The sequence below is a fragment of the Culex pipiens genome, chromosome 3, assembly GCF_016801865.2.
Source record: "Culex pipiens pallens isolate TS chromosome 3, TS_CPP_V2, whole genome shotgun sequence".
NCBI lineage: Eukaryota > Metazoa > Arthropoda > Insecta > Diptera > Culicidae > Culex > Culex pipiens.
In genome coordinates, this window is record NC_068939.1 from 50097829 (window position 1) to 50122310 (window position 24482).

A 24482-nucleotide genomic window follows, 5' to 3' on the forward strand; every position below is an offset into this window, starting at 1 on the left:
ACAAACCTTGATTTTCTCAATTGGGTCCTAAAATTAAGCTTAGATTGAGAGATTCGACAGAAATGTGCACGCATCCTGGTGGCGAGTAGAAGCACTACGCAACGATGTTCGGAATGACAGCGTGCTTGGAAATATTATTTTTTTTGCAGTTTTTGATTTTTATTTCCTTCAAATATGTTTTAACGTCGATGAAAGTTATTGTAAAGTGTGGCAATCGCATAAACGAATCGAATGATGTATAAATCATAGGGGCTGAGTTAATTTTTCATGTTTTTTCCTCAAATTTACCAAAAAGATCTTTTGAAAAATTGATTTAAATATGGTTTATTTGATTGATAATGCTCCTTATGTGTGTATTATTGATAGAACAAACTATTAGAGTCATATTACAGCATAATTACAATAATTTTCTCAAAAAATTGCCAGTAATTCGAATTTTTCCAAAAAATTCCAAAAAATCACCAAAATGCATTTTTAAGGTCAATATTTTGGTCAAAGGGGATGAAAAGTAAAGTTTAAACACTTTTACATAACATTTCATCATTACTTTTAACTTTTGCAACATATAACTCAAGTTATCCAAAATATCGATCATCTTTTTAGAAAAATCGTTTAAATAAAATACCAGCCACAATTAATCACTACAAATCACCACGCATTATGATCGTTAGCGAAATTGCCACACTTTGCAATACCCCACTTTTCTGAAAATGCTTGATTTTTCATCATAAACGCGATTTTTCCCTAAAAACTGCTCAAACTGTATGGGGGCTGTCATTCCGAACACCGCTGGAACAACAGCGAACCTAGCGGAAAAAACGTCGTCGAATTCTTCAATTGCTAATATTATTGTTTACAGCGATAAAGCTTATTTTTCTGAGTACAATAACCCTTTGTACGACAACAAAGAGTTTAATTATCAGAAATGGTTTTTAGGCGTGTTTTTAATCGTTGTACATAAAAATTTACATAGGGTATTAGGACCCTATTCCACAAAAGTCCTTTGTTGTTTTGAAAAAGCTGCTTTGACGTTTTGCATTGATTCCACAAAAATCATGATTTTCAAATCAACGAAACGTTTTGTTGATTCAAATATGTCTTATTTGATTTTTCCACAGAAAACATTTTTTCTTAGCACTTTTTTTATATTTGTAAAGGCGGTATTAGACTACGGCAAACGAACAAACAAACTCGCTCTTTTTGTCTTTTTGTGTTTGTCTGCTTTGTTTGTTTGCAGAAACGTCAGCCTGCATACATTTTGCCATGTTTGAAGAGCCGGTGCGGCACTGAGTGCCGCACTCGTCGGTGCCAGTTTTGGTTCAATCGAACGTCATTTGTCAGTGCGCGTGGAACTCGCATGAAACTGAAAAAATATCGAGTGCGGCACTAGAGTTTCAGCGACGACACGACAAGACACTCGGTGCAAAAATCTGAGTTGAAACAGGTCCCACCGTGAATCCCGTGAAATCACCGTGATTGACAAAAGTGACGGTAAATTGAAAGACCCCTCGGGTTTTGCTTTAATTTAAATCAACTCGCAACACTGTTTGAATGTAAATATTTACATTGGTCATAACCTCATTCATTTTTTTGGAAAATTCGCAGGATCAAGATTCTTTCCCGGCGTTTCTAACGCCGGAATTTGGTCTCATTACGGCATTGGCCGGTGCCCTGGCCAAGACGCGAAGACGACGGAAATTATGTTATATTCAAATAACACGCACAGCGCAAGAAGCATCCCTCCGATGACTTTTACGGCCTCTTCCGAAACACTTCCGTTTTTAACAGCGACCATTTGGCTTGCAAGGAGATTCTAGAATGTCTGGAGGACAAGGTACCAAAACGCTTGGAGCTGCTCAGGCCGTACGAAGTTCCGGAACCGTTCCGAAGGACTATTCATTTTTGTCCTAAGAATTCTAGCTTCCTGCTGCCGGAACTAGAACTTATCAAAAGCGGATCGGTTCGTTGAGGCTGGCGTAACCGGCTGCAGGTGCTTAACCAGATTTAACACGACAATCTGTACGGCATTTATCGGGACTGGCTCTTGGAAGCTAGGAAGGAGAACGATTGTGGCGCGTCAGCTGTCGGAAGCCGTGGATAATTCGCGGGATATTTGCTTCAGAAAAACTGGCTTTGCTGGCAAAACTTTTTTCCCGGAATGGTCTAGATTATGGGGGATTAGTTGATGCTCCCGAGAAAAACGACGATAGAGTAGATCGAGTTGTCGCGAAGGTTTCTTCCGTTGGTGTATCACGTTATAGAACTGCTCAAGAACAGCTTTATCGAAAAGGATCCCAAGAAGGTTCTGGGGAAAGAGAAGAACCGAATGACAAGTTTTGAGTAGTTCCAGCTGAGTGAGGCCGCCCACAACCATTGCCACTTCGAACGCGGCCGCTCGGTTGTTCAAGTTCTAGGGTGGGTTCTATGGGTGGAACAGGTACTTAAGTAACGTTTTCTTAGACGACTGTGGCAGTGCCAAGAAGATTAGCTACCTGTTCCCTTTCTCAAGCTTTGGTGCCGCGAAAGTGACGGAACAATGGCAGGCGACCCGAAACAGCTTTTACCGGTTATCCAGTACGATTTCCTCGACGAAATCAACCACGGAATTTCGCTGCTGGAACGCCTAATCGATTGCGGTTACTAGGACGAACCCACCGGATGCTACGATCAGCGCGTCATGATGCTAGAATGTCCGCTTTAGGGTGATCGCATCAGATGCGGGACAACTTCCGACCGTAAAATGCTCTGGTCAAATTCCCCGACCACGTGTTCTGCAAGGGTCACCGCGACAACGGTTCCACCAGTCTACCAGTACGCCGAGGACATCATATGAACGGAATCATTGTCAAGAAAACATCCCCCCCCCTCCACCCCTGGAGTTTTTATTGCATTCTACAACGCCTCTTAACGCACAGTTATCACCATTTCCTATTAAACTCCGTCGTCCACCTGTAGGTTCCCGTTGTTTCGCCTTCGCTACAACTTTTCTGCAGCATGATCTGTCCTTTCAGCTTCTCCAACTGCTATTTGATCTTCTCTTTTTCTCGTCCAACTGCTTTTTTGGGCACGGGCAGCCCACTCGTCTTAGCTGGTCGAGTAGACCATCGTCAGTCTACTCGTAGTGTCAGTCACAGGATAATCTACCCGCAGTTTATATGGCAGACCTCTACGACCGGTGTGCTAGCCTCGTCGGTTTCAGTTCCAAGATGGCGGCGAAACTCGTGCGGAACTAGCGCGAGTTTCTTCAAAGAAACACTTTGACAGCTCTGAGTGCGGCACTCAGTGTGGAACAAGCCATCAAACGAACGTACCAATAGTATAATACCTGCTTAACTTTGCTTTTGTTTTGTTCATACTTTTATTTAGCTCAAAAATTGCCCTTTATTGATGAGGTGAATTTAAATTGTCTGTGGTGAGTTTACCGACCATTCGAATTGACTGTTGATTTTTTTTATTGGCGTCATTAAATTGATGTTAAAATAATTTAAAAAAGAGATTACCGTTGCAACTAAAAACTTCAATTGGGTACTAAAGCCCTATGTAAATTGTTATGTACAACGGTAAAAAACACGATCAAAAACCATTTTTGATCACTTTTTTTTCATTTTAATGCAAAAAAAAAAAAAATAATGACAAGACAACATTTTTTCGATGGATCAACTATGGTCCCCTTGGAACGAGCTGTCAAGTAGGAACTTTTCTGTCAAGAAGGACCGCGAGGTTAATTTTTCAAAATTGATTTAAAAATCCATTTTAAACTCTTTGTGATCGTACAAAGGGTCATAATACTCAGAAAAATAAGTTTTATCGCTGTAAACAACAATATCAGCAATCTAAGCTTCATTTTAGGACCCAATTCTAGCTAAATTTTTATATAAAAGAAGTATTAGCTCTCGGATTCGAACTTTTGTAACGTTACATGAGAGGAGAAAACACACGAAAATATCAATTTTGTAATGAAGCATTTTGGTGTGTCCCCAGTAATCACATTCGTTTTCCAATAAAAGAAAAAAAAAGTTTACGTATCAATCAAATCAAATTAATATCACAATGCCATTTAAGATGAGGCAAATATTTTAAAATGTTGCAAATAAAACACACTCACAAACACAACTACACACATTCACATATTTATGGAAATCAATTGACTATAAAATAAAATACAAATTTCATATATTTTACGCTACGATGAAAAAAAAACAAGAAATTCAGTAAAATTAAATCAAACAACTGATCTTATCAGCAAAAAAAAAAAAATGATTATGCAAATACAGCATTTTATTGAGATCTACATATATTTATCAAAAAAACAATTTGTTCCAATATCACCAAACGTGTATTTACTGATATAAAACAGAGAAAAAAAAACATAATAAAATAAATGAGAATGGCAGCAAAACAAGGCTTGTAATCCAAATGATTTGAGACACTTCAGAAGGCAAATAAATTTATCGATTCTTACTTGATTGTAAAAGCTCGCTGGGGTGCCTTTTTTCTCTCTCAAGTGACCAATATCACATCCCTTTTCGCCCCCAAAAAAAGACAGTCGGTTTTCATGGTTTTAAATTTAACTTTATTACCTAGATTACGTTTACATATTTGATTTATATCCCATAGTTTGAATCGAAATTGCGATTGTTCAATCAAGTGTTTTGTTCATTTGTTTGTTTTAGATAAATTTCCCAAATGGTAGCTTCTCCTATAGATTTGCTTTCGTCATCCAACTAAACCTCGAAACTACCTAAAATATAATGTTAGTTGAATAAAATAGAGGGGGGATTTATTTTACTCGTAGAGAGGAATACTTTTTGTGTTACAAACGTGGCGGTGTTCGCTTAACCTTATACGTTTTTATTTTCTCAGTTGCTGATTTTATTTTAAATGCAACACTCTTCTGCTGCTACACTTTTGGCATTGTTTTGTGTCCATCACTATTGGGGTTTGCTCGTCTGCAACTGTTTTCTTACTACTCTGTGTTTCGATGTGAGAGAGAGAGATAGAGTTTGTGTTTGGTGAAAGATTGCTGTAATTAACTATTGAAGGTTTTAAAAATAAACAATTGTTAACGTTTATTACTTAACTCAAAATTATAATCGCAAGCTAACAAATGCAGATATCATAATGTCGCTAGAATTTGCCGTTACTTTACATGCAAGTAGTAGAAGTGGGGAAAGAAGTTTTAAATTGCTTGAAGGGAATGATGTTTGTGTTTTTTTTTCGGTGTCCACGATCGGCGGTCGCCAGAAGCACCCTCTTAACGTTTGTGTTTTTTGTTTGTTTCTTTCTTCAAAAATAAAAATGTTTCCTTTGCTGGTTTTTTTCCCTAGACAATTCTAGAAGCAGAGTACAACGAAGAAGAAGAAGAAGGGGCGATAAAACTACGTCATGGTTCCGAACACGGGGTTGTGACGGCAAATGCCCGGACCGTACTCCTCGTAGGCGGCTTTCGTGTGGCACACCTGGTAGAACTCGGGCTGTAATGATTAAGGTGTCATTAGATTAGATCAAATTCCTTCCAGGGAAGTACAGAACACTCACCGTTGAGGCCAACATGCTACCGCCGAACCAGACGGCGTATCTCTGCATGTGATGCGAAATCACCGACACGTCGATCGGTTTGGGCTGAAGGACAAAATATGATAATTATAATTTCAAAATGTTCTAAGGCAGTCTCCACGGCTGGGATGCAAATCGAATTTGATCCCGTTTTAAATATGAATACCGAGTTCAAATTTGCCACCCTATCAAAACTCCGTTTTTCCCAAGATTTTGATTGTTTTGAGCTTTTCTTTTTTTAAATTTGGTTTTTAATTTCTTTTATTTTTTTTTATTTTTTTTCTTGTTTAAATGATTTTTGAAGCTTTTTTATTTTTTCAATTTTTCCATTATTTTTATCCCCTGGGCCTTGTAAAGTCAAGGGGCATGATTTGATCCTAGAGCATTAGTTAAAATTTGGGTATACATTATTTTTTATAAGCACTATAGAGGATTCTACGTGCGCATGTATTGCGTATACGTACACGAAAAAGATTGAGGTTAAATTATGTCCGGCCAGCAAAATCAAATGGTGCACTAGTGTGTGTACACGAAACGTCATAAAGCTCTATGGACACCACTTCATGCTACGAGAACTCGCTTTGTCGCAGCCCCAGGGCTTAAGCGTTGACCGATAAGCTGTCTTCGTGAACTAGGTAGTTCTCCGATAGTGAAAATATCACAATTGCACAAGACACCGCTGCTTCTGTGACTTTTTCACTATCACAATGTGGGATTTAGGTGGGACTTCAGGATAGTACAATTGATTTGTTGCTTAGCATTAGCATTTAAAATAAATCTGTATGCTTTCCAAATCTATTTGATGATAAATTTAGTTGCAATTGTTAAGTTAGAGTAATGCTGTCAATAAACTTTGATTGATGTAGAATACTAGGCATTCTTTTATGTCAAATTGTCCATAGAGTCTCGATCAATCAATAGTAATTCTGTAATTCTGTAATTTCGGAATACATTCGTCCGGCTTCAGCTGAAGATTCATGCTGTCCCATGTTGCATGTTCGAGTGTAGACCTACGGAAAACCTTGCCGCGAGGAGAGGTGAGTGAGAAGTACACGAACCACCTACGACATAATTCCTCGGGCGGCCCAGGTCAACTCGAAGTTACCCCAGGCACCCCCAGTGCAGGACACATTGGGGGTAGAAAGTGGATAGAATTTTCAGTGAATACAATAATTATGACAATATAGTTTCATATAATCCTTATTCCTTGATCTTACCTTTTGACACTATCAAACCTAGCAATATTACTATTGCATCTTACCATTCCCTTTTGATAGTGTCAACTTCAAACCTTCATCCATTGTGAAATTAACATTTCCGCTATATTCTTCATGCGGAATCGTCGTCTACTTTCTTCGCCTTATTATCACTGAACCACGACGCGATATTGTTCTCACATTTTTTGAGCTTCTACGACCGATTGTTATTCACGCACTTATAAAAATACTTGTTCTGTTTCGCGGCTTTGTGAAAAATACACGTGTGTTGGCTGATACAATGACTTTTTCGGTCATCGTATGCTCGCAAGGTACATGAAAGAGAAAAAGAGAGAAAAAATGGGATTAGTGCAATGTAAAATAAAATCGAACATTGAATAACAGACTAACACAGAAAGAAAGAATAAAGAAACCTTCAGAACTACCAACATGTAACGAGAAGCTTACTAGAAAACAACTGAAGTTGTGAAATATGGGACAAGACAAACAAACTTGAATAGCTAACATATATAATAAAACAGTTTGAACGTACCTTTAATCATATTAACAGTTATGCCCAAATTTCTTACCAAATTATTTTCAGCAGTTACATTTCTACAATAATGTATTGCGATTCCAAGTTAGAATAATTGAGTAGTTAAAGTTTATGGGGTTAGAGACAAGTTATAGCAATAGAAAAATAAATAGATGGAAAGATTTTACTAAGTTTTGTCTTAAAAGAATAGGAAAAATCTAGCTTGTTTTTGAAAATAGCCAATGCACCAAGAGCAAACATACAGCATGTCACGTTCACACCGTATGGAGTAAATGTGATAAACTATATGTCCACATTCGGCGCATCACCTTTTTCGGAATATAGGAAATGATAGAAGGAAGACCCCATTCTGTATAGTGGAAGATTTCTGCAACACCTTGGACTCGGACCAGACATTTTGTCTGAAATAAGAGAGAAAGACAAATATTAAATTGTGGTATTATCACTAAATCCTATCATCCTTTCACCCCCCAAGACATGGTCTATCCTTCGTGCCTTCGTGTCTTGGGTGATGGCGAATTCTACCTTCTTCAATGATCTTCGGACCACCTCCAACTAGAATTCACAACAGGACCTCCCTCGGCTCCAGTTTACAACATGACAGCGACGAGAACACAGCCGAATGGGAGTTGACAGTATCAAATGCATGCTATACCCTTTGCTTTGCTGGATACTTACTAATAGCAAAGGGCGAGAGTCCTGCGACTCTCAGCAATCATGAATACTGCCCATTTGCCACATAGAGTCTCGATCAATCAATAGTGTAATGATATCGGACAAAATTCGTTGATCTGTTGAACTAACGGTTTTCGGATTATGGTTGTATTGACCATTGTTGCGAATCGAGGAACTACGGATCTTTTGACGTAAATGGTAATTTCTTTTACAAATCGCGATTTCTATCCTATTTGTATATCAGTTCACAAATTTGTATTGTTATTTGAAAGAAGTAGTACTACAACAGTTATAGGAACGTTTAGTTTTGAACATTAAGTTTAGAGGATTTTAGATTAAAATTTAGATTTTCAATCCAAAGTAGTTAGCAAATGAATATTTGGACTTAAATGAATAATTGAATATGTTGGACTTATGAATAACACACAACTGTGCATTTATTCTAGAGTCAGATCCATACAGCGTCAGTGTTTATTTGGTCGAAGTGTACTAATTCATTGGCAGATCTGATTCTAGTTGTAATGTACGACAAGACTACTGACGGACGTGACAGGACGAGGGCCCAGTTTAGAGGTTTCAACATCAACGATGTGCGGCTGGACCACCCTCCCAAAAAAAAAAAAAAAAAATTTCCATTATTTTTATTGTTTTTAAAGTTATATATCTGGAGTTTTTTTTTTCAATTACCCCTGAATCAAGGCGGTTTCAAAAACACTCAAAAAGAAAAAAAAGAATTGAGCCTTTTAAAAAAAACTCTAAATATAAATTTAGGTTTTTTTGATTTATTTTTTTTAAGTTTACAAATGTTGAAGAAAGTTTTTTTATTCAGGCATTTTTATTAAATATTTTTGAATTCTGTTTATTTCAACCTTTAAGGGAAAGCAGTCTACCATTTTCAAAGAAAATTTAAGCGCTGGTTTTTTGTTAAGTTATAAAAAAATATTAAATTTTAATTATTTTGAATCTTTGATTTTTGTTCGTTCTTTTTCTGTGCAACATTTCCCGTGTTTTTATTTTCGAAGTAATCCTGAGGGAAAAGCCTAACAATTATCATGCAATTGTCTAGCAGAAAAAAGCAAAAACTAAAATTTAGAAATTCTAAAATTATGTTAAAATTGAGAAATTGCAAAATATAACAATCAGAAATTTTAAAATTTTAGAACACAAATACAGGAAAAAATTAAAATAACAATATTCGAAACCATCAAAATTCTAAAATTCTAAAAATCCAAAATTGAAAAATTTGAATTATCAAAAAACTAACATTTTAAAATTCCAATGTTTTCTTTTCGTTTTCTTCTTTTTTCAAAATATTAAAAAATTTCAAAGTAAGAAAATTTAAACTTGGAAAGTTTATAACAGCAAAAATTCAAATATTTAGTAGTGCTACAATTAAAACATTCTAAAAAATTATAATTCCAAAAACATCAATAAATCAATCAATCAAGGAATTTGTTTCTAACCTAAATGACTCCACAAAATGTCTGTTTTCTGACTGCAATAATAATTTAATTTTAAATAATTTCAAAATTTAATAATTAAAGAAATTAAAAATTGAAGAATTCATGAATTCAATTATTCGGAATTTAAGATTTCAAGAGAAATTAAGAATTTAAGAATTTTGAAATTAAAAAATTTAAGAATTTAATAATTTATGAATTTATGAATTTAAGAATTTAAGTATTTAAGAATTTAAGAATTTAAGAATTTAAGAATTTAAGAATTTAAGAATTTAAGAATTTAAGAATTTAAGAATTTAAGAATTTAAGAATTTAAGAATTTAAGAATTTAAGAATTTAAGAATTTAAGAATTTAAGAATTTAAGAATTTAAGAATTTAAGAATTTAAGAATTTAAGAATTTAAGAATTTAAGAATTTAAGAATTCAAGAATTTTAGAATTTAAGAATTTAAGAATTTAAGAATTTAAGAATTTAAGAATTTAAGAATTTAAGAATTTAAGAATTTAAGAATTTAAGAATTTAAGAATTTAAGTATTTAAGTATTTAAGAATTTAAGAATTTAAGAATTTAAGAATTTAAGAATTTAAGAATTTAAGAATTTAAGAATTTAAGAATTTAAGAATTTAAGAATTTAAGAATTTAAGAATTTAAGAATTTAAGAATTTAAGAATTTAAGAATTTAAGAATTTAAGAATTTAAGAATTTAAGAATTTAAGAATTTAAGAATTTAAGAATTTAAGAATTTAAGAATTTAAGAATTTAAGAATTTAAGAATTTAAGAATTTAAGAATTTAAGAATTTAAGAATTTAAGAATTTAAGAATTTAAGAATTTAAGAATTTAATAATTTAATAATTTAAGAATTTAAGAATTTAAGAATTTAAGAATTTAAGAATTTAAGAATTTAAGAATTTAAGAATTTAAGAATTTAAGAATTTAAGAATTTAAGAATTTAAGAATTTAAGAATTTAAGAATTTAAGAATTTAAGAATTTAAGAATTTAAGAATTTAAGAATTTAAGAATTTAAGAATTTAAGAATTTAAGAATTTAAGAATTTAAGAATTTAATAATTTAATAATTTAAGAATTTAAGAATTTAAGAATTTAAGAATTTAAGAATTTAAGAATTTAAGAATTTAAGAATTTAAGAATTTAAGAATTTAAGAATTTAAGAATTTAAGAATTTAAGAATTTAAGAATTTAAGAATTTAAGAATTTAAGAATTTAAGAATTTAAGAATATAAGAATTTAAGAATTTAAGAATTTAAGAATTTAAGAATTTAAGAATTTAAGAATTTAAGAATTTAAGAATTTAAGAATTTAAGAATTTAAGAATTTAAGAATTTAAGAATTTAAGAATTTAAGAATTTAAGAATTTCAGAATTTAAGAATTTAAGAATTTAAGAATTTAAGAATTTAAGAATTTAAGAATTTAAGAATTTAAGAATTTAAGAATTTAAGAATTTAAGAATTTAAGAATTTAAGAATTTAAGAATTTAAGAATTTAAGAATTTAAGAATTTAAGAATTTAAGAATTTAAGAATTTAAGAATTTAAGAATTTAAGAATTTAAGAATTTAAGAATTTAAGAATTTAAGAATTTAAGAATTTAAGAATTTAAGAATTTAAGAATTTAAGAATTTAAGAATTTAAGAATTTAAGAATTTAAGAATTTAAGAATTTAAGAACTTAAGAATTTAAGAATTTAAGAATTTAAGAATTTAAGAATTTAAGAATTTAAGAATTTAAGAATTTAAGAATTTAAGAATTTAAGAATTTAAGAATTTAAGAATTTAAGAATTTAAGAATTTAAGAATTTAAGAATTTAAGAATTTAAGAATTTAAGAATTTAAGAATTTAAGAATTTAAGAATTTAAGAATTTAAGAATTTAAGAATTTAAGAATTTAAGAATTTAATAATTTAAGAATTTAAGAATTTAAGAATTTAAGAATTTAAGGATTTAAGAATTTAAGAATTTAAGAATTTAAGAATTTAAGAATTTAAGAATTTAAGAATTTAAGAATTTAAGAATTTAAGAATTTAAGAATTTAAGAATTTAAGAATTTAAGAATTTAAGAATTTAAGAATTTAAGAGTTTAAGAATTTAAGAATTTAAGAATTTAAGAATTTAAGAATTTAAGAATTTACAAATTTAAGAATTTCAGAATTTAAGAATTCAAGAATTCAAGAATTTAAGAATTTAAGAATTTAAGAATTTAAGAATTTAAGAATTTAAGAATTTAAGAATTTAAGAATTTAAGAATTTAAGAATTTAAGAATTTAAGAATTTAAGGATTTAAGAATTTAAGAATTTAAGAATTTAAGAATTTAAGAATTTAAGAATTTAAGAATTTAATAATTCAAGAATTTAAGAATTTAAGAATTTAAGAATTTAAGAATTTAAGAATTTAAGAATTTAAGAATTTAAGAATTTAAGAATTTAAGAATTTAAGAATTTAAGAATTTAAGAATTTAAGAATTTAAGAATTTAAGAATTTAAGAATTTAAGAATTTAAGAATTTAAGAATTTAAGAATTTAAGAATTTAAGAATTTAAGAATTTAAGAATTTAAGAATTTAAGAATTTAAGAATTTAAGAATTTAAGAATTTAAGAATTTAAGAATTTAAGAATTTAAGAATTTAAGAATTTAAGAATTTAAGAATTTAAGAATTTAAGAATTTAAGAATTTAATAATTTAAGAATTTAAGAATTTAAGAATTTAAGAATTTAAGAATTTAAGAATTTAAGAATTTAAGAATTTAAGAATTTAAGAATTTAAGAATTTAAGAATTTAAGAATTTAAGAATTTAAGAATTTAAGAATTTAAGAATTTAATAATTTAAGAATTTAAGAATTTAATAATTTAAGAATTTAAGAATTTAAGAATTTAAGAATTTAAGAATTTAAGAATTTAAGAATTTAAGAATTTAAGAATTTAAGAATTTAAGAATTTAAGAATTTAAGAATTTAAGAATTTAAGAATTTAAGAATTTAAGAATTTAAGAATTTAAGAATTTAAGAATTTCGGTAATTCGGTAATTTGGTAATTTCGAAAGAATTGAGGAATTTAAGAATTTAGGAATTTAAGAATTTAAGAATTTAAGAATTTAAGAATTTAAGAATTTAAGAATTTAAGAATTTAAGAATTTAATAATTTAAGAATTTAAGAATTTAAGAATTTAAGAATTTAAGAATTTAAGAATTTAAGAATTTAAGAATTTAAGAATTTAAGAATTTAAGAATTTAAGAATTTAAGAATTTAGGTATTGCGGAGTTTAAGAATTAGACATTTAAGAATTTAAGAATTGAGGAATGTAAACATTTAGGAATTTAGGTATTTTTGAAGTTAGTAATTTAAGCATTTTAGAATTCAGAAATTTAGGAATTTAGGCATTTTAGAATTTGAGTTTTAATTATATTTGTAAGTTTAAAAAGTTTTTTTTTAATTTGGAATTCCAAAATTTTAGAGTTTCTGAAATTCAAAAATGTTTAGTTTTCGGAGTTCTTATATTTTTATTTTTCTTTACTTCCTCAATTAGCTATCTCTTTAATTTTGAATATTTTTATCTTTTTTTTTTGTCTCCCAAGAAACCAAACTGTCACGAAAAAAAATGCACAACATTTTTTGACCGTGTTCCTACCCATCGCAGTACTTAGCTTTAAGAGGCTACTATTTAAAACAATTTTTTTTTGGGGACCTTATTTCTTTTGCATACTTGGATATACAAAGCTAGAAACTTTAAATAATAAATTATTAAAATACATTTCTTTTCGTTTTCCCTTTTATGTCAAAATTGAGTTTAAGGACCTCAACTTAGCCAAATTAGATTTGCGAAATTCTTGGCTCGTTCAAGTGTATTTTAAAATAAATATTAAAATTTGTTAACCACGGACTTTTTTGACAGAACGTATTGATAAAGGGTTTTAAGGGTGGCAAATTAAAACCCCGTGTTCATAAGTTTGATTTGCTCCCGGCAATGAAATTTAAGCTGTTACCTTAATTCGTCCTTCGCTCAAATTCTCGCTGATTCTCAAACGGGCATCAACGCTGCGCTTGATATCTCGCTGCAGGCGACGACCTTTGAATATAACGCAAAATTAATATGATTTATTTTCCTTTCATCCAAAGCAGACACTCACCAAAGTCCCGGAACATGGTCGAGCCTCCGCTCAACACGATATTGTTGTACAGCGGCCGCCGCACATCAATCGGACAATTCTGGATGACCGTGTCAACAATCTCCGACAGCGGCGTCGTAAAGTCCGGGTTGGAAAACTCCGGATGGAAGAAAATCTCCGGCCCCAGGAACCGTTCGTACCCGACGTCCACGCCGAACGGCGCCTTCGTGATGGCGTTCATGCCCTCGTACTGGCGCATCCACTTGGCCGGCTCGGCGTCGTACTTGGCAAACTCCTTCGCAATGTCCGGACAGATGTAGCAGAAGCGCTCCTTGATGGCCTTGGCCGTCTCGAGGCTCTGCTCGGGCGGAATGCCGACCTCGCGCTCCCGCAGCAAGCTCTGGATGAAGGACGTAATGTTACGACCGGCAATCGGGATGTGCTTGATGCAGGATCCGATCACGTAGCCCTCGGCCACCGGAATGACGTGCGTCACACCGTCCCCGCTGTCGACGACGATTCCCGTAAGGGTACGCTCCTCCACCGGACGGGACGCCCAACTGGCGGCCAGGGCCAGCACGGCCTGTACCGCAATGTACAACCCCGGCACGTTGAACGTCTCGAACATGATCTCCGCGGTGTATTCGCGGTTCTCGGGTGTATTCAGTGGCGGTTCCGTCAGCAGGAAGTGGTGGTCTTCCGGCTCGGCGCGCAGATATTTGAAGATGCACTGCTCCAGGAAGCGCTCCATCAGGTCCCAGTCTTCGACCAGTCCGTGGCGCACGGGGTACTGCGGATAATAAGATAATTTAACTTAACTGAAATGTTATGTCGACGTTGCATCGGCTGAATATCTTGAAAAACGAGATAAGCTCAACTTGCGCGCAGTGCAGAGTCTCACCAGATGACTCATCAACCGACTCACCTTAACCGAGTACCCGGTCGCGTCGAACGCCTCATCGCCGATGAAAAAGTCCAGATCCTCGACGCCCTTGGTCACCCGGCGGGCACTCTGGTCGCCCACCTTGGCCGTCTCCTTGATGGCGATCGCCGACGGAATGATAAACTGGGGCTCCTTGTTGGCCGCAAAGCCCAACTTTGTGTAGCTAAAAAAGAGGCAAGACAAAATTGTGATAAGAAAATTGCCCCCGCGCAGAGATAAAAACACCGTCGTCGCATGGCCCCCTTCTTCAAGCACTCACCCCGTTCCGACGTCGATGACACAGGCTGGCAATCTTCCGGACATTTTCGCCTACTGCTGCCGCTACCGTTTCAGAAAACAATCAAAAGCTACCACTACCGAACGTGTCCGCACCTACAATCTACAAATACGTCCCCCGGGGTTGTCGCGGAACCGATGTACGGGTTTAATTCGCAGCGATAAACGGCAACCACACCTCGAAATCCGGAAAAAACGACGAGAAATTTGTCACTCCACTCCCAGGTTTGACGGGGCGATGCAGGAGAGATGAGTTTTTTTTTTGTTGGCTTTTTTTCCTCTGCTGACACATCGGCTGTCAAACGCGGATTTGACGTTTTGTTTTGATGGCGGCGGCGATATTTGAAATGGGAGCAGCCGACGGCTCAGAGCGCTGGTGCTTCAGGCGGCTAAAATAAAACCCAGTCACGGAAAATTCCAGCAGACGTGCCAGCAGAGCTGTTTCTGCTAGACTTATAGGCTCGACTTGAAACTTTGAAAAATATTTGCAACGATCTTAACTAGAAATTTCCATTAAAGCAAAATCAAAAATTTCAAAAAATTCTAAAAAATATAAATAACAATAAATATAAAAATTGGGTTTTAGATTTTTTAAGATTTGCGTTATGTGACTGAAAATTACAAATATTTAAATAGTGTTGTATTCGATTTTAATTTTAAAATTCAACGCTATAAATTTGAAAAATCGGAAAATTTGAAAATTTTGAATTTAGACATTTACAAATTCAAAAATACAAAACCTCAAAAACTTAAAATCAAAATTTTCAAAAATGCAAAGATATAAAAGTTTTAAAAAATTTAAAAATTCAGAATACCAAAACAAACTTTAAAATAAAAACAAATCAAAATCTCGAAAGCGCAAAAACTAAAAAAATCTAGAAATTTAAAAAATAGGTTCCTAAAGCCGTATGTAAATTTTGATGTACAACGATTGAAAACACGCTTAAACCCATTTCTGATCATTTTTTTTTTATTTTAATGCAAAAGAAAAAGTTGACAAGACAATATTTTTTCGATGGATCAACTATAGTCCCCTTGGAAAGAGCTGTCAAGAAGGACCGCGAGGTAAAATTTTCAAAATTGATTTAAAAATCCATTTTAAACTCTATGTGGTCGTACAAGGGGTCATTGTACTCAGAAAAATAAGCTTTATCACTGTAAACAATATTACTGCGGGCGTCAATAATTAGAGTTCACGCGCGGCGATACGACCGCAAGATAATGGTCGCATGACAGCCACATGACATCCGCAGAACAATTTTTTGGCTGTTTTCAAAGGTTGCCTTGAGTTTTCAGCTGACTTTTTGGAAAATATTCAAAACAAACCAAGTTGACAGCCAAATCAACGCAGAATTTCAGTTCAACTTGCTTATTTTTACACTGCGGTAGTTAGGCGGCAATAATCTCCTGTCACTCACAGCGATGGAGAAACGTGATTTTATCTCGCAATATGCAATAATATCAGCAACCTAAGCTTCATTCCCAATTTGTAAATATAGCGGTAAACGCACTTCGGAAGGAACCGGTCAAGAAAAAAATCAAATGGGCAGCAGCGGCAGCGCAAGCAAGTCAGAGAGGGTGAAGAAAAGCCCCAAGAAATCGCTCCCTCTCCTTTGTTCTGCTGTTCGTAAAGCTGTTTCTTGACCCCTTTCCTTTTTTTCTCCTCATTTGAACTCTCAGCGCCGAACACGTTTCCGTGTTCACACACCCGCGATTGACATTTTCCTTTTTTCTCTCATTCCCGCTTCCACGATAATCCTACCGCAACAGCGTTTAACCACAAAAGCCGCCACAAAACCAATTTTGCAAACGCAGTTTAACGGGACGTCATGCGTGGTCGGCTCCTAATCGACATCTCGGAGAGATTGAGAGACTCAGCGGTGAGAGCGCATAATCGAGGAAAAGTGGAGGAGTGATAGAGAGAGAATGACATCGCTGGGAATCACGAGACACAAGAAGAGATCTCACAAGCTATAGTGACGGCCGGTATACTCTCGGATGTTTTTGGTGCAGAGATAATCAATTGATAGCTTTTCTATCACTCAAATGCAACACTGCATACAAGTGTGTAAAAGTTAACTGAACAGCGTCATAGAATAGAGAAAGATAGAATTGCCACTCATTTACCGACCGGGGGACAAAACTGTGCTGCCTAACTGATGCCAGCGGCAAAACGGGAAACTACAACACCCTGCGCATAATACTGTCAAGAATGTGGAGAACTGGTTGGCACATTTATATTATTCATTAAAAATGTAAAATGATTTTAAAAAACATGGAAAACAAATCAAAACAATTATGAAAATTCAAGATAAGTGCATCCCAGAATATTTTTTTAAAAATAAGATTAAATGATTTTTATTTCGCATCAGCATCTTTTTTTTTCTAAATTTCAAGATTATGCCAAATAAGTTGACACCCGTTTTCACTTCTCCAAGACATCTGTTTTGTCATGTTGACATTTCGCTGTCGCTGTCAAACCAAGTGAAGAATCGGAAGAGGAAATGACTATTTTGCCGTTCGGAGTGAAGAAAAGTGGTCGTGGTGTTCCAGCAATGACTCCGCATTCCAACTTAAACCGCAATTTGCACCCAATCCTGACGTTCAACCGCCTCCACTAGTCTCGTGTTTTCATCCGGCTTCCAAGCACCATTTCACATTTTTGATCGCCAACTGAATGTCAACAAGCCTTTTTCAATCTGTCACTGTCAAACAAAACGCACCCTCCAGAATGCACAGGGTAGTTCCATCAAAGTGCACAGTGCGCATTTCGACTGAAGTTCCCCGTTTCGAGCAGTGGTGGCGCTTTCGGCAGTGTCGCTTGACGTTTACAAGGGGGAATCGGCAAGTGGCAATTCTACCTATCTCTATTCTATGACAGCGTGTAATATTGAATCTCAGTGCAGTGCAGAGCTGGTTCTGCGAGAATTCTGCTATAGAATGCTGTAAGAATATCCAGCTCTGTAAGAACTCCTCTAGAATCCTGCTAGAACGTCGTGACTGGGAGGCCTTATACAGTCCTCCCTTTGCAATAGAGTTTTTAACGTGCGCATGTATTGCGTGTACGTACACGAAAAAAAGTGAGGTTAAATTTTGTCCGGCCAGCAAAATCAAATGGTGCGCTAGTGTGTGTACGCGAAACGTCATAAAGCTCTATGCTGTTTTTACTCATTTTTCAGTATGTTTAGTTTGCTAGGAACTGAGTGCTTTTGAATGAGCGTGTGCAGCACAAATATTGAACTTTCCCGTCACCGAAACACCAATTCCATCCCCACCGCGTTCCTTCTTTCCCGCGCGCTCAAGCCCGTCAACTGACAGCTTCCCCGTTCAAAATCCCGCCCGCCCGTCGTCACGTCAACGCTTCGGTACTTCACTCTCCGTCGTCGCTGCTGGTGTGGCGTGTGCGTTTTTTTCAATTTTAGCTCCGCGCAAGCAAAAGGCAATTTTCAGCAAGGTTTTTCTTTCGGCCTTTCGTGCAGAAAAAGCGTCGCGTTCTCGGTTTTGTTTTGCGGGTTGATTCCAGCAGGTTCGTGGTAGTTTCACTTCCGGTTTCGAGAGAGACAAGCTCCCAGCGCGCCCCTCCAAGATGGTCAACAACGACAAGAAGGATGCCGTCGTCGAGGACGAAAACACGATCGCGGACAACACGGTCGTGCAAAAGTACAAAGTGGCCGGAAATATCGTCAACAGTGAGTATATCCGGCCGTGGTGGCGTCTTAGTCTTGGGGGGGGGGGGGAATCGCTTCCTTCTGGATGGTTTTTGGGATGGTGCGGGAGGCTAGAGGGGGTTTATTTTTGGGATGTTGCCTTCTCGCTTGCTCTGCAGCGGGGGCTGTTGGGTGCACGAGCGAGAAGGGACGACGGCTTCGGCAGGAGCCACGTTTTTGGAAGTTCTGGCAAGTTTCGGATTTCCTGGGGGGCGTGCGATCCGGATGATGTTCGGAATCGTGTTTGGAAATGTGCGTTTGAAATCGGCAAGACTTTTTCGTGATTCCAAGTCGGTGAGAAATGCAATTTATTAGACGAAATCGCCCGACTCCGAAATTATAACCTAGAAAAACTGGTTTCCAGAGCTTGCTTCGTTCAGGGTGTAATCAACCTCAGTGAAAGTTGCGGTGTTGTCAAAATCGTGCGACACGATGGCAGCAGCAGCTGTGCGGTGGTCTCAGCAGGCCGCGCACTTGTACCGTACGAGCCCCGATTTGCGGACTGTTTTCAATAAACAAGCTGTTTTCATATTTCAGAGGCTCTCCAAACGCTGATCCAGGGCAGCAAAGTGGGCGCATCGGCTAAGGCCCTCTGCCAGAAGGGTGACCACATCCTGGAACAGGAAACGGGAAAGGTAAATCAAATTTTGTGTTTGGTTTAGAAGTGGTAGCTGTTAAATTGTAGCTATTTTAAGACTACTCGATAGTGCAATGCCTTAAGTCGGCACGCTGCCAATCGAATGGTCGCCGGTTCGAGTCTCGTCAGACTCTTTGAGTTATCCTTTGCCCAATGATTAAATCCAAACGGAAGAGCTAGATTGTAATTGATTAACCCGTGATTATCCACAATGATATATGAGGGCAATCTTTTAACGTGAAGACTTCCATCATTGTCATGATTTTTCGTTCAAAGATATAAATTTTGCGTCGCTTTCAATATTTTGACAAAATTCCTTCAACAAGTTGTTTAGAATAGTGCCCTACACATGCTGATTCCTTTTGGTAACGATTATCCCATTCCTTGTGAAGTTATGGAAATCGTCATTAATCAATGATTGCCAACTAGGACGTCAATGACTGTGCCACAAAATTATATAAATTTTGAAGCACAATTGATTTAGATCAAAAATTCTTTCAGTGGCTTCAAGAAGGCAACAACCGGCACACGCTGATTCCTTTTGGTGCTGAAATTCGTTAAATTGAATTTAATACAGAATATTTTATAGTGATGATCAATTTTCTTCGAAAATGATCAACGGCTTCACCTTAATGAAATTCGCAATTTTGACAAATTTTCCTCTTTTCCCAGAAATACAAAAATGAACCCGAAATGAAGAAGGGCATCGCCTTCCCGACGTGTCTCTCGGTCAACAACTGCATCTGCCACTTTTCGCCCTCGAAGAACGACCCGGACTACACGCTGAAGGCCGGCGATGTCGTCAAGATTGATCTCGGCGCCCACATCGACGGCTTCATCGCGGTGGCCGCGCACACGATCGTGGTGGGCGCGACCGGCGAGGCCAAGGCGACCGGCCGGGCCGCCGACGTCGTCCTCGCGGCGTACCACGCCAGCCAGGCCGCGCTCCGGCAGCTCAAGGACGGCACCAGCAACTACGCCGTGACGGAGGCCGTCCAGAAGATCGCCGCCGAGTACAAGTGCAAACCGATCGAGGGCATGCTGAGCCACCAGCTGAAGCAGTTCAAGATCGACGGCGAGAAGACCATCATCCAGAACCCGACGATCGCCCAGAAGAAGGAGCACGAAAAGTGCACGTTCGAAAAGTACGAGGTGTACGCGATGGACGTGCTCGTCAGCACCGGCGAGGGCCTCGGCAAGGAGCTGGACACGAAGGTTTCGATCTACAAGAAGACGGAGGAGAACTATCTGCTCAAGCTGAAGGCGTCCCGTGCGTTCTACGCCGAGGTGAGTGGTTCGGATGAGGCGGCACGGTCGTCGTCGAATGGCGCGACGTTCTGGGTTCGAATCCCGTTGCCGGTGGTGGTGTGTCCAATGATTACAAACAAGCGCTCGAGGATTCGTGGACGGGACGAGGTTCGGAAGGGGGTGTCGCGGGACAGTTTAACCGGATGTTTGCCTGTTTCGGGACATTCCTGCCGCGTGGGATCCCAAGACGTTCCGAGTCCTGAAAGCTTCCAATGAGTAGTAGATTATGAGAGCTGAGGGCGCACACACACTTTTTTCCAATAAGATATTACGTCGGTATAGAAGAGTCGCCTAATTTAGCTTTCTCTCAAAAGGTGAAAAAAAAGTACGGCACGATGCCGTTCAACCTGCGCAACTTCGAGGAGGAGGCCAAGGCCAAGATGGGGGTGCACGAGTGCGTCACGCACAAGCTGGTTGAGCCGTTCCAAGTATTATACGAGAAGCATAGTAAGTTCCAAACTCCCAGTTTTAGTTTTGCAAGGAGAATTACGCACTTCCCAACGCCCAGGGACTTGCTTCCAGACACCTTGCGACAGCAACGACGCGATTTGTGTCCCTCCCGGTGGGGTTTTCGCCCGGTTTCGGGGAAACCTGAGTCGGGCGAGACTCCGTCGGATTTGCAGCGGAACTTGTACGACTCTTGCAGGTTTCGCACTTTGGGGGACAATCGTACAGCTTTTCCACGTCAGAATCGACCAAACTAACAGCGCTTTAACTCTTGCAGACGAGATCGTGGCCCAGTTCAAGAACACCGTGCTGATCCTGCCCAACGGGTTGACCGTCGTGACCGGTTTGCCGTTCGATCTTAGTGTCGTGGAGAGCGAGCACAGCGTCCAGGACGAGGAGATGAAGAAGCTGCTGGCGGAGGAGCTGGTGCTGGCGGACGCGAAGAAATCCGTCGTGGCCAACCTGGTGGCCAAGGCGGCGGCGGCGGCAGACAAACCTGCTGCCTCCACGCCCGCCGAAGCCGGCTCGGACGCGGCCCCCAAGAAGAAAAACAAGAAGAAGAAGAAGGCTGCGGCGGCGGCCGCCGCGGCTGCTGAGGGTGGCGACGCTGCCGCCAACAAGGAGAACGCCTAAAAAACCGGGTTCTGTGTGTTTGTGTCGATTTCCATCGAACTTGGTAGATTTTTCGGGAGATTGTTGAGAAGTTTCGGCCCCCTCCCCCAGTGTGTCAGTACTTGGCCGCAGAGCGGCGCCGCGAGTTGTTGAAGGTTTCGTTTGTTTTTTTCCTTATTATTTTTATTTTTTGTGAAATTGAGCAATTTCTCCTGAAGCAGTAGGTTACACGACAGTTAGGCGAGCGTAAGGATGTGATTGATGAGAGCAAGAGTGCGGCAAGTACTGAAGAAATTTAAAGTTCCCTCCCAGTTGAAAGTAAACCCGTACTAGAATTTGGCGGTACTTTGCAACAAAAGTACACGCGCACCCCCCGATAATACACACACATGATTAAGATGAAAAATAGAAGCAGAAAATGTTTAGCCCTTCCCCCCCTCCGTCAGTAGTGATGCAAGTTTTGATGCATGTTGTTACGATTGCAGATAAAAAGAACAACACCCACAAACACATGCGAAATGCCAAGTACCTTTAAACATAACAAAAAAACACGCAAGTAACGATCGGTTGAAAGAGTAGTAATCATTCATTCACACACATTGTATAATAAAGCAAGCAAGCAAGAGAAATCCAGAAATTATTGATGAACCGTTTAAGAATTGTAATTCCGTTTTTTTTTTCGTAATAAATTTGAAAAGTAAGAAATGTTCAGTGAATTTTTAAACCAACTAAAACAAATGCGTCTCAGCTTGTCCCAAACATTCCGAAATCCTTGAAAAGCTCGAATTCTTCAATTTGTTGCATCTATTTGAACCATCTTGGTTTGCCAGCATTACATTATAAATACATCCAGTTTGCGCGTCGGCTCCGCTCTACTTCTTGGCCGGTGCCGCAGGCGCCGGAACGGCTGCAACCTCCGCCGGTCCGGCGTCCATCGCCTTCTTGACCGCATCCGTCGCCTTCTTCGTCCACTGGCCCAGGTAGCAGGGCATCATGTGCACGAACCGGATGGAACTCTTCACGCCCTCGTTGTAGTAGTGTTTGGTCAGGAAGCAAACCTCACCGGACGACGGCAGGGCCGGCACCTGAAACGATCCCATCAGTATAAACAAAAACCCCAAGAAATCTAAAAATAACTCACCTCGACGGGAATTTGCTGCTTTACCGACGCCAGATGGGGCTGCAGCGCCGTCGCGTAGCGCTCGTAAACCTGGTCCGTATTTTCGTTCCAGATGCCTTCCTCGCGCGAGTAGTAGACGGCTCCACCGGCCAGGCCGGTCTTCACGGTAAGCCTTCAACGGAAAAAAATCAATCTTTAGAAACTGTTCTAGGAAAATCGCACAGAAAAACTCACCGGAGCATGATCGAACGTTTGCTAATTTTGCCTCGGGGTCCAGCCAGGAGAGTGACACTTTGCGTTTTTTTTGTTGTTTCTTTTTACGTAATGCGATCGTCGCAAAGTGCCAAAAAACGAAAAATATTTTGACAGAACGGAACGGTAAAGTAGACCGGCGGCTGCGCGGTGCGACGGAATGGACACAGGTGGCAGCAGCTTTTAAAAATGGATTTGAAGCTGGTGGTGAAAGGGTGGTTCGCAAATCGGCGTTTTTCAAAAAGCTTTAAATTTGTTGAATTTGTTTGTTGCATTAAAATTAAAAAAAAACATGATCAGAAATGGTTTTTATCGTGTTTTTACCGTTGTACACAAGGTTGGACATAAAAATTTACATAGGACTATTTTTCATCAATTAATTGCTTTTATTTATATGCAGAAAACTAGCCATTTGAAAATAAGGTTTTTGTCTCGGTCCGATTTTTTGCGTTACGTAATTAAGGAACGCTCCCTTAGGTGTAAAAAGATGTTTGCAATTGCTTCAACAATCAAGCCTTCCTAGTTTCGAGTAGGAATCTCGCAATCGAGAACGCCAAGGCGCAATGCTGTAGAGCGAATAATTTGATTTGATTTTATTATACCAATCGAGAAATTAAAAGTGAGAGTGTGTGCAACATGGAGTTAAACTTTCTGTGAAGTTGCTGTGAAGATTACCACGGCACTTTGAAAAGTTTAACTCCATGTTGCACGCACACACTCTCACTTTTAATTTCTCGATTGATTTAAATCAAGTATTCCGAGAAAAAACGCGTTTTTGTGTTCGTCACCAAACCTTCGCCGAAATAATAAAAGACCATTAAAAGAAATGGATTTTTATATTTAATTTTATTAGCTGTAAGGATCCGGTGCGGTTCATGCAGTTCCCGTTACAGTTTACATATATGGAATTCCAATAGGAATGTAACAGAAAAAACATGCATCGGGACCAGACTGTTAGGATTGTAGGAGAAATAAGGCAATTTATTAACACATTCACTGCCCCTGATCGCATAAATGTCCCAAATGCATTTTCATCAAATTTGAGTTATTGATGCAGTTTGGTTCAAAATCGCTTGCTCATTCAAACAAGCCTACAACATCCAGTACTTTTTTTTCTAGAAATCAGGAAGAAATCCAGTTTTTTTCACGAAAACTTAACACGTAGCCTTATGTGTGGGACAAACTTCAAATACGTTTTTCTCAGCTTGCTGTTTTCCATTTAGGACATTTATGCGAACATGGGCAGTTCACACCTCTGAATCTGCTTTCTCTTTCTCGTAAAAGTTATTTATTTGTCATGCGACTTATAGCTGGTTTTTTAGGCCTACCGCGCGATGGCAGCTGACATATTTTGCAGGATCAATGTCAGCTCGAGCTCGATCTTTGTGTCTTTTATGAATTTTTTTACACAATTTTCTTTGAATTTTGGTTCAAATTGACACAAATCTTGCAGATGCCTTATTTACGCATTTTTTAGTTTGTTCTTTTTTAATGAAAATTGCAGTATTTGAAATATGCGTGTACATTGTTTCATTTCCATTACGTTCCACAAACGTTCCACTTTTTGCAGGCAGGCGGGCAAACTCCCGCCGGCATCAGCTGTCATCCTTGCGCTGA

The 24482-nt window shown here is 37.5% G+C and overlaps 3 protein-coding genes across 3 annotated transcripts; 1 reads left to right on the forward strand and 2 right to left on the reverse strand.

Moving 5' to 3' along the window:
- Positions 1 to 1580: 1580 nt before the first annotated feature.
- On the reverse strand, positions 1581 to 15044 carry LOC120413195 (actin-related protein 3). The gene is made up of 6 exons (XM_039573910.2): positions 14766 to 15044; positions 14489 to 14669; positions 13585 to 14353; positions 13441 to 13523; positions 5539 to 5622; positions 1581 to 5474 (listed from the first exon to the last, which is right to left on the reverse strand). Exons 1-6 carry the CDS (start codon positions 14807 to 14809, stop codon positions 5379 to 5381), a joined length of 1257 nt encoding a protein of 418 aa, XP_039429844.1. The 5' UTR covers positions 14810 to 15044; the 3' UTR covers positions 1581 to 5378.
- Positions 15045 to 18144: 3100 nt separating this feature from the next.
- LOC120413183 (proliferation-associated protein 2G4) lies at positions 18145 to 22204 on the forward strand. Its single transcript, XM_039573897.2, has 5 exons — positions 18145 to 18471; positions 19027 to 19124; positions 19799 to 20413; positions 20749 to 20881; positions 21159 to 22204. Exons 1-5 carry the CDS (start codon positions 18369 to 18371, stop codon positions 21512 to 21514), a joined length of 1305 nt encoding a protein of 434 aa, XP_039429831.1. The 5' UTR covers positions 18145 to 18368; the 3' UTR covers positions 21515 to 22204.
- A 70-nt stretch (positions 22205 to 22274) lies between these two features.
- LOC120413184 (MICOS complex subunit MIC13 homolog QIL1) lies at positions 22275 to 22995 on the reverse strand. The gene is made up of 3 exons (XM_039573898.2): positions 22848 to 22995; positions 22635 to 22785; positions 22275 to 22578 (listed from the first exon to the last, which is right to left on the reverse strand). The coding sequence occupies exons 1-3, from the start codon at positions 22853 to 22855 to the stop codon at positions 22366 to 22368; spliced, it is 372 nt and encodes a 123-aa protein (XP_039429832.1). The 5' UTR covers positions 22856 to 22995; the 3' UTR covers positions 22275 to 22365.
- Between the last annotated feature and the right edge of the window lie 1487 nt (positions 22996 to 24482).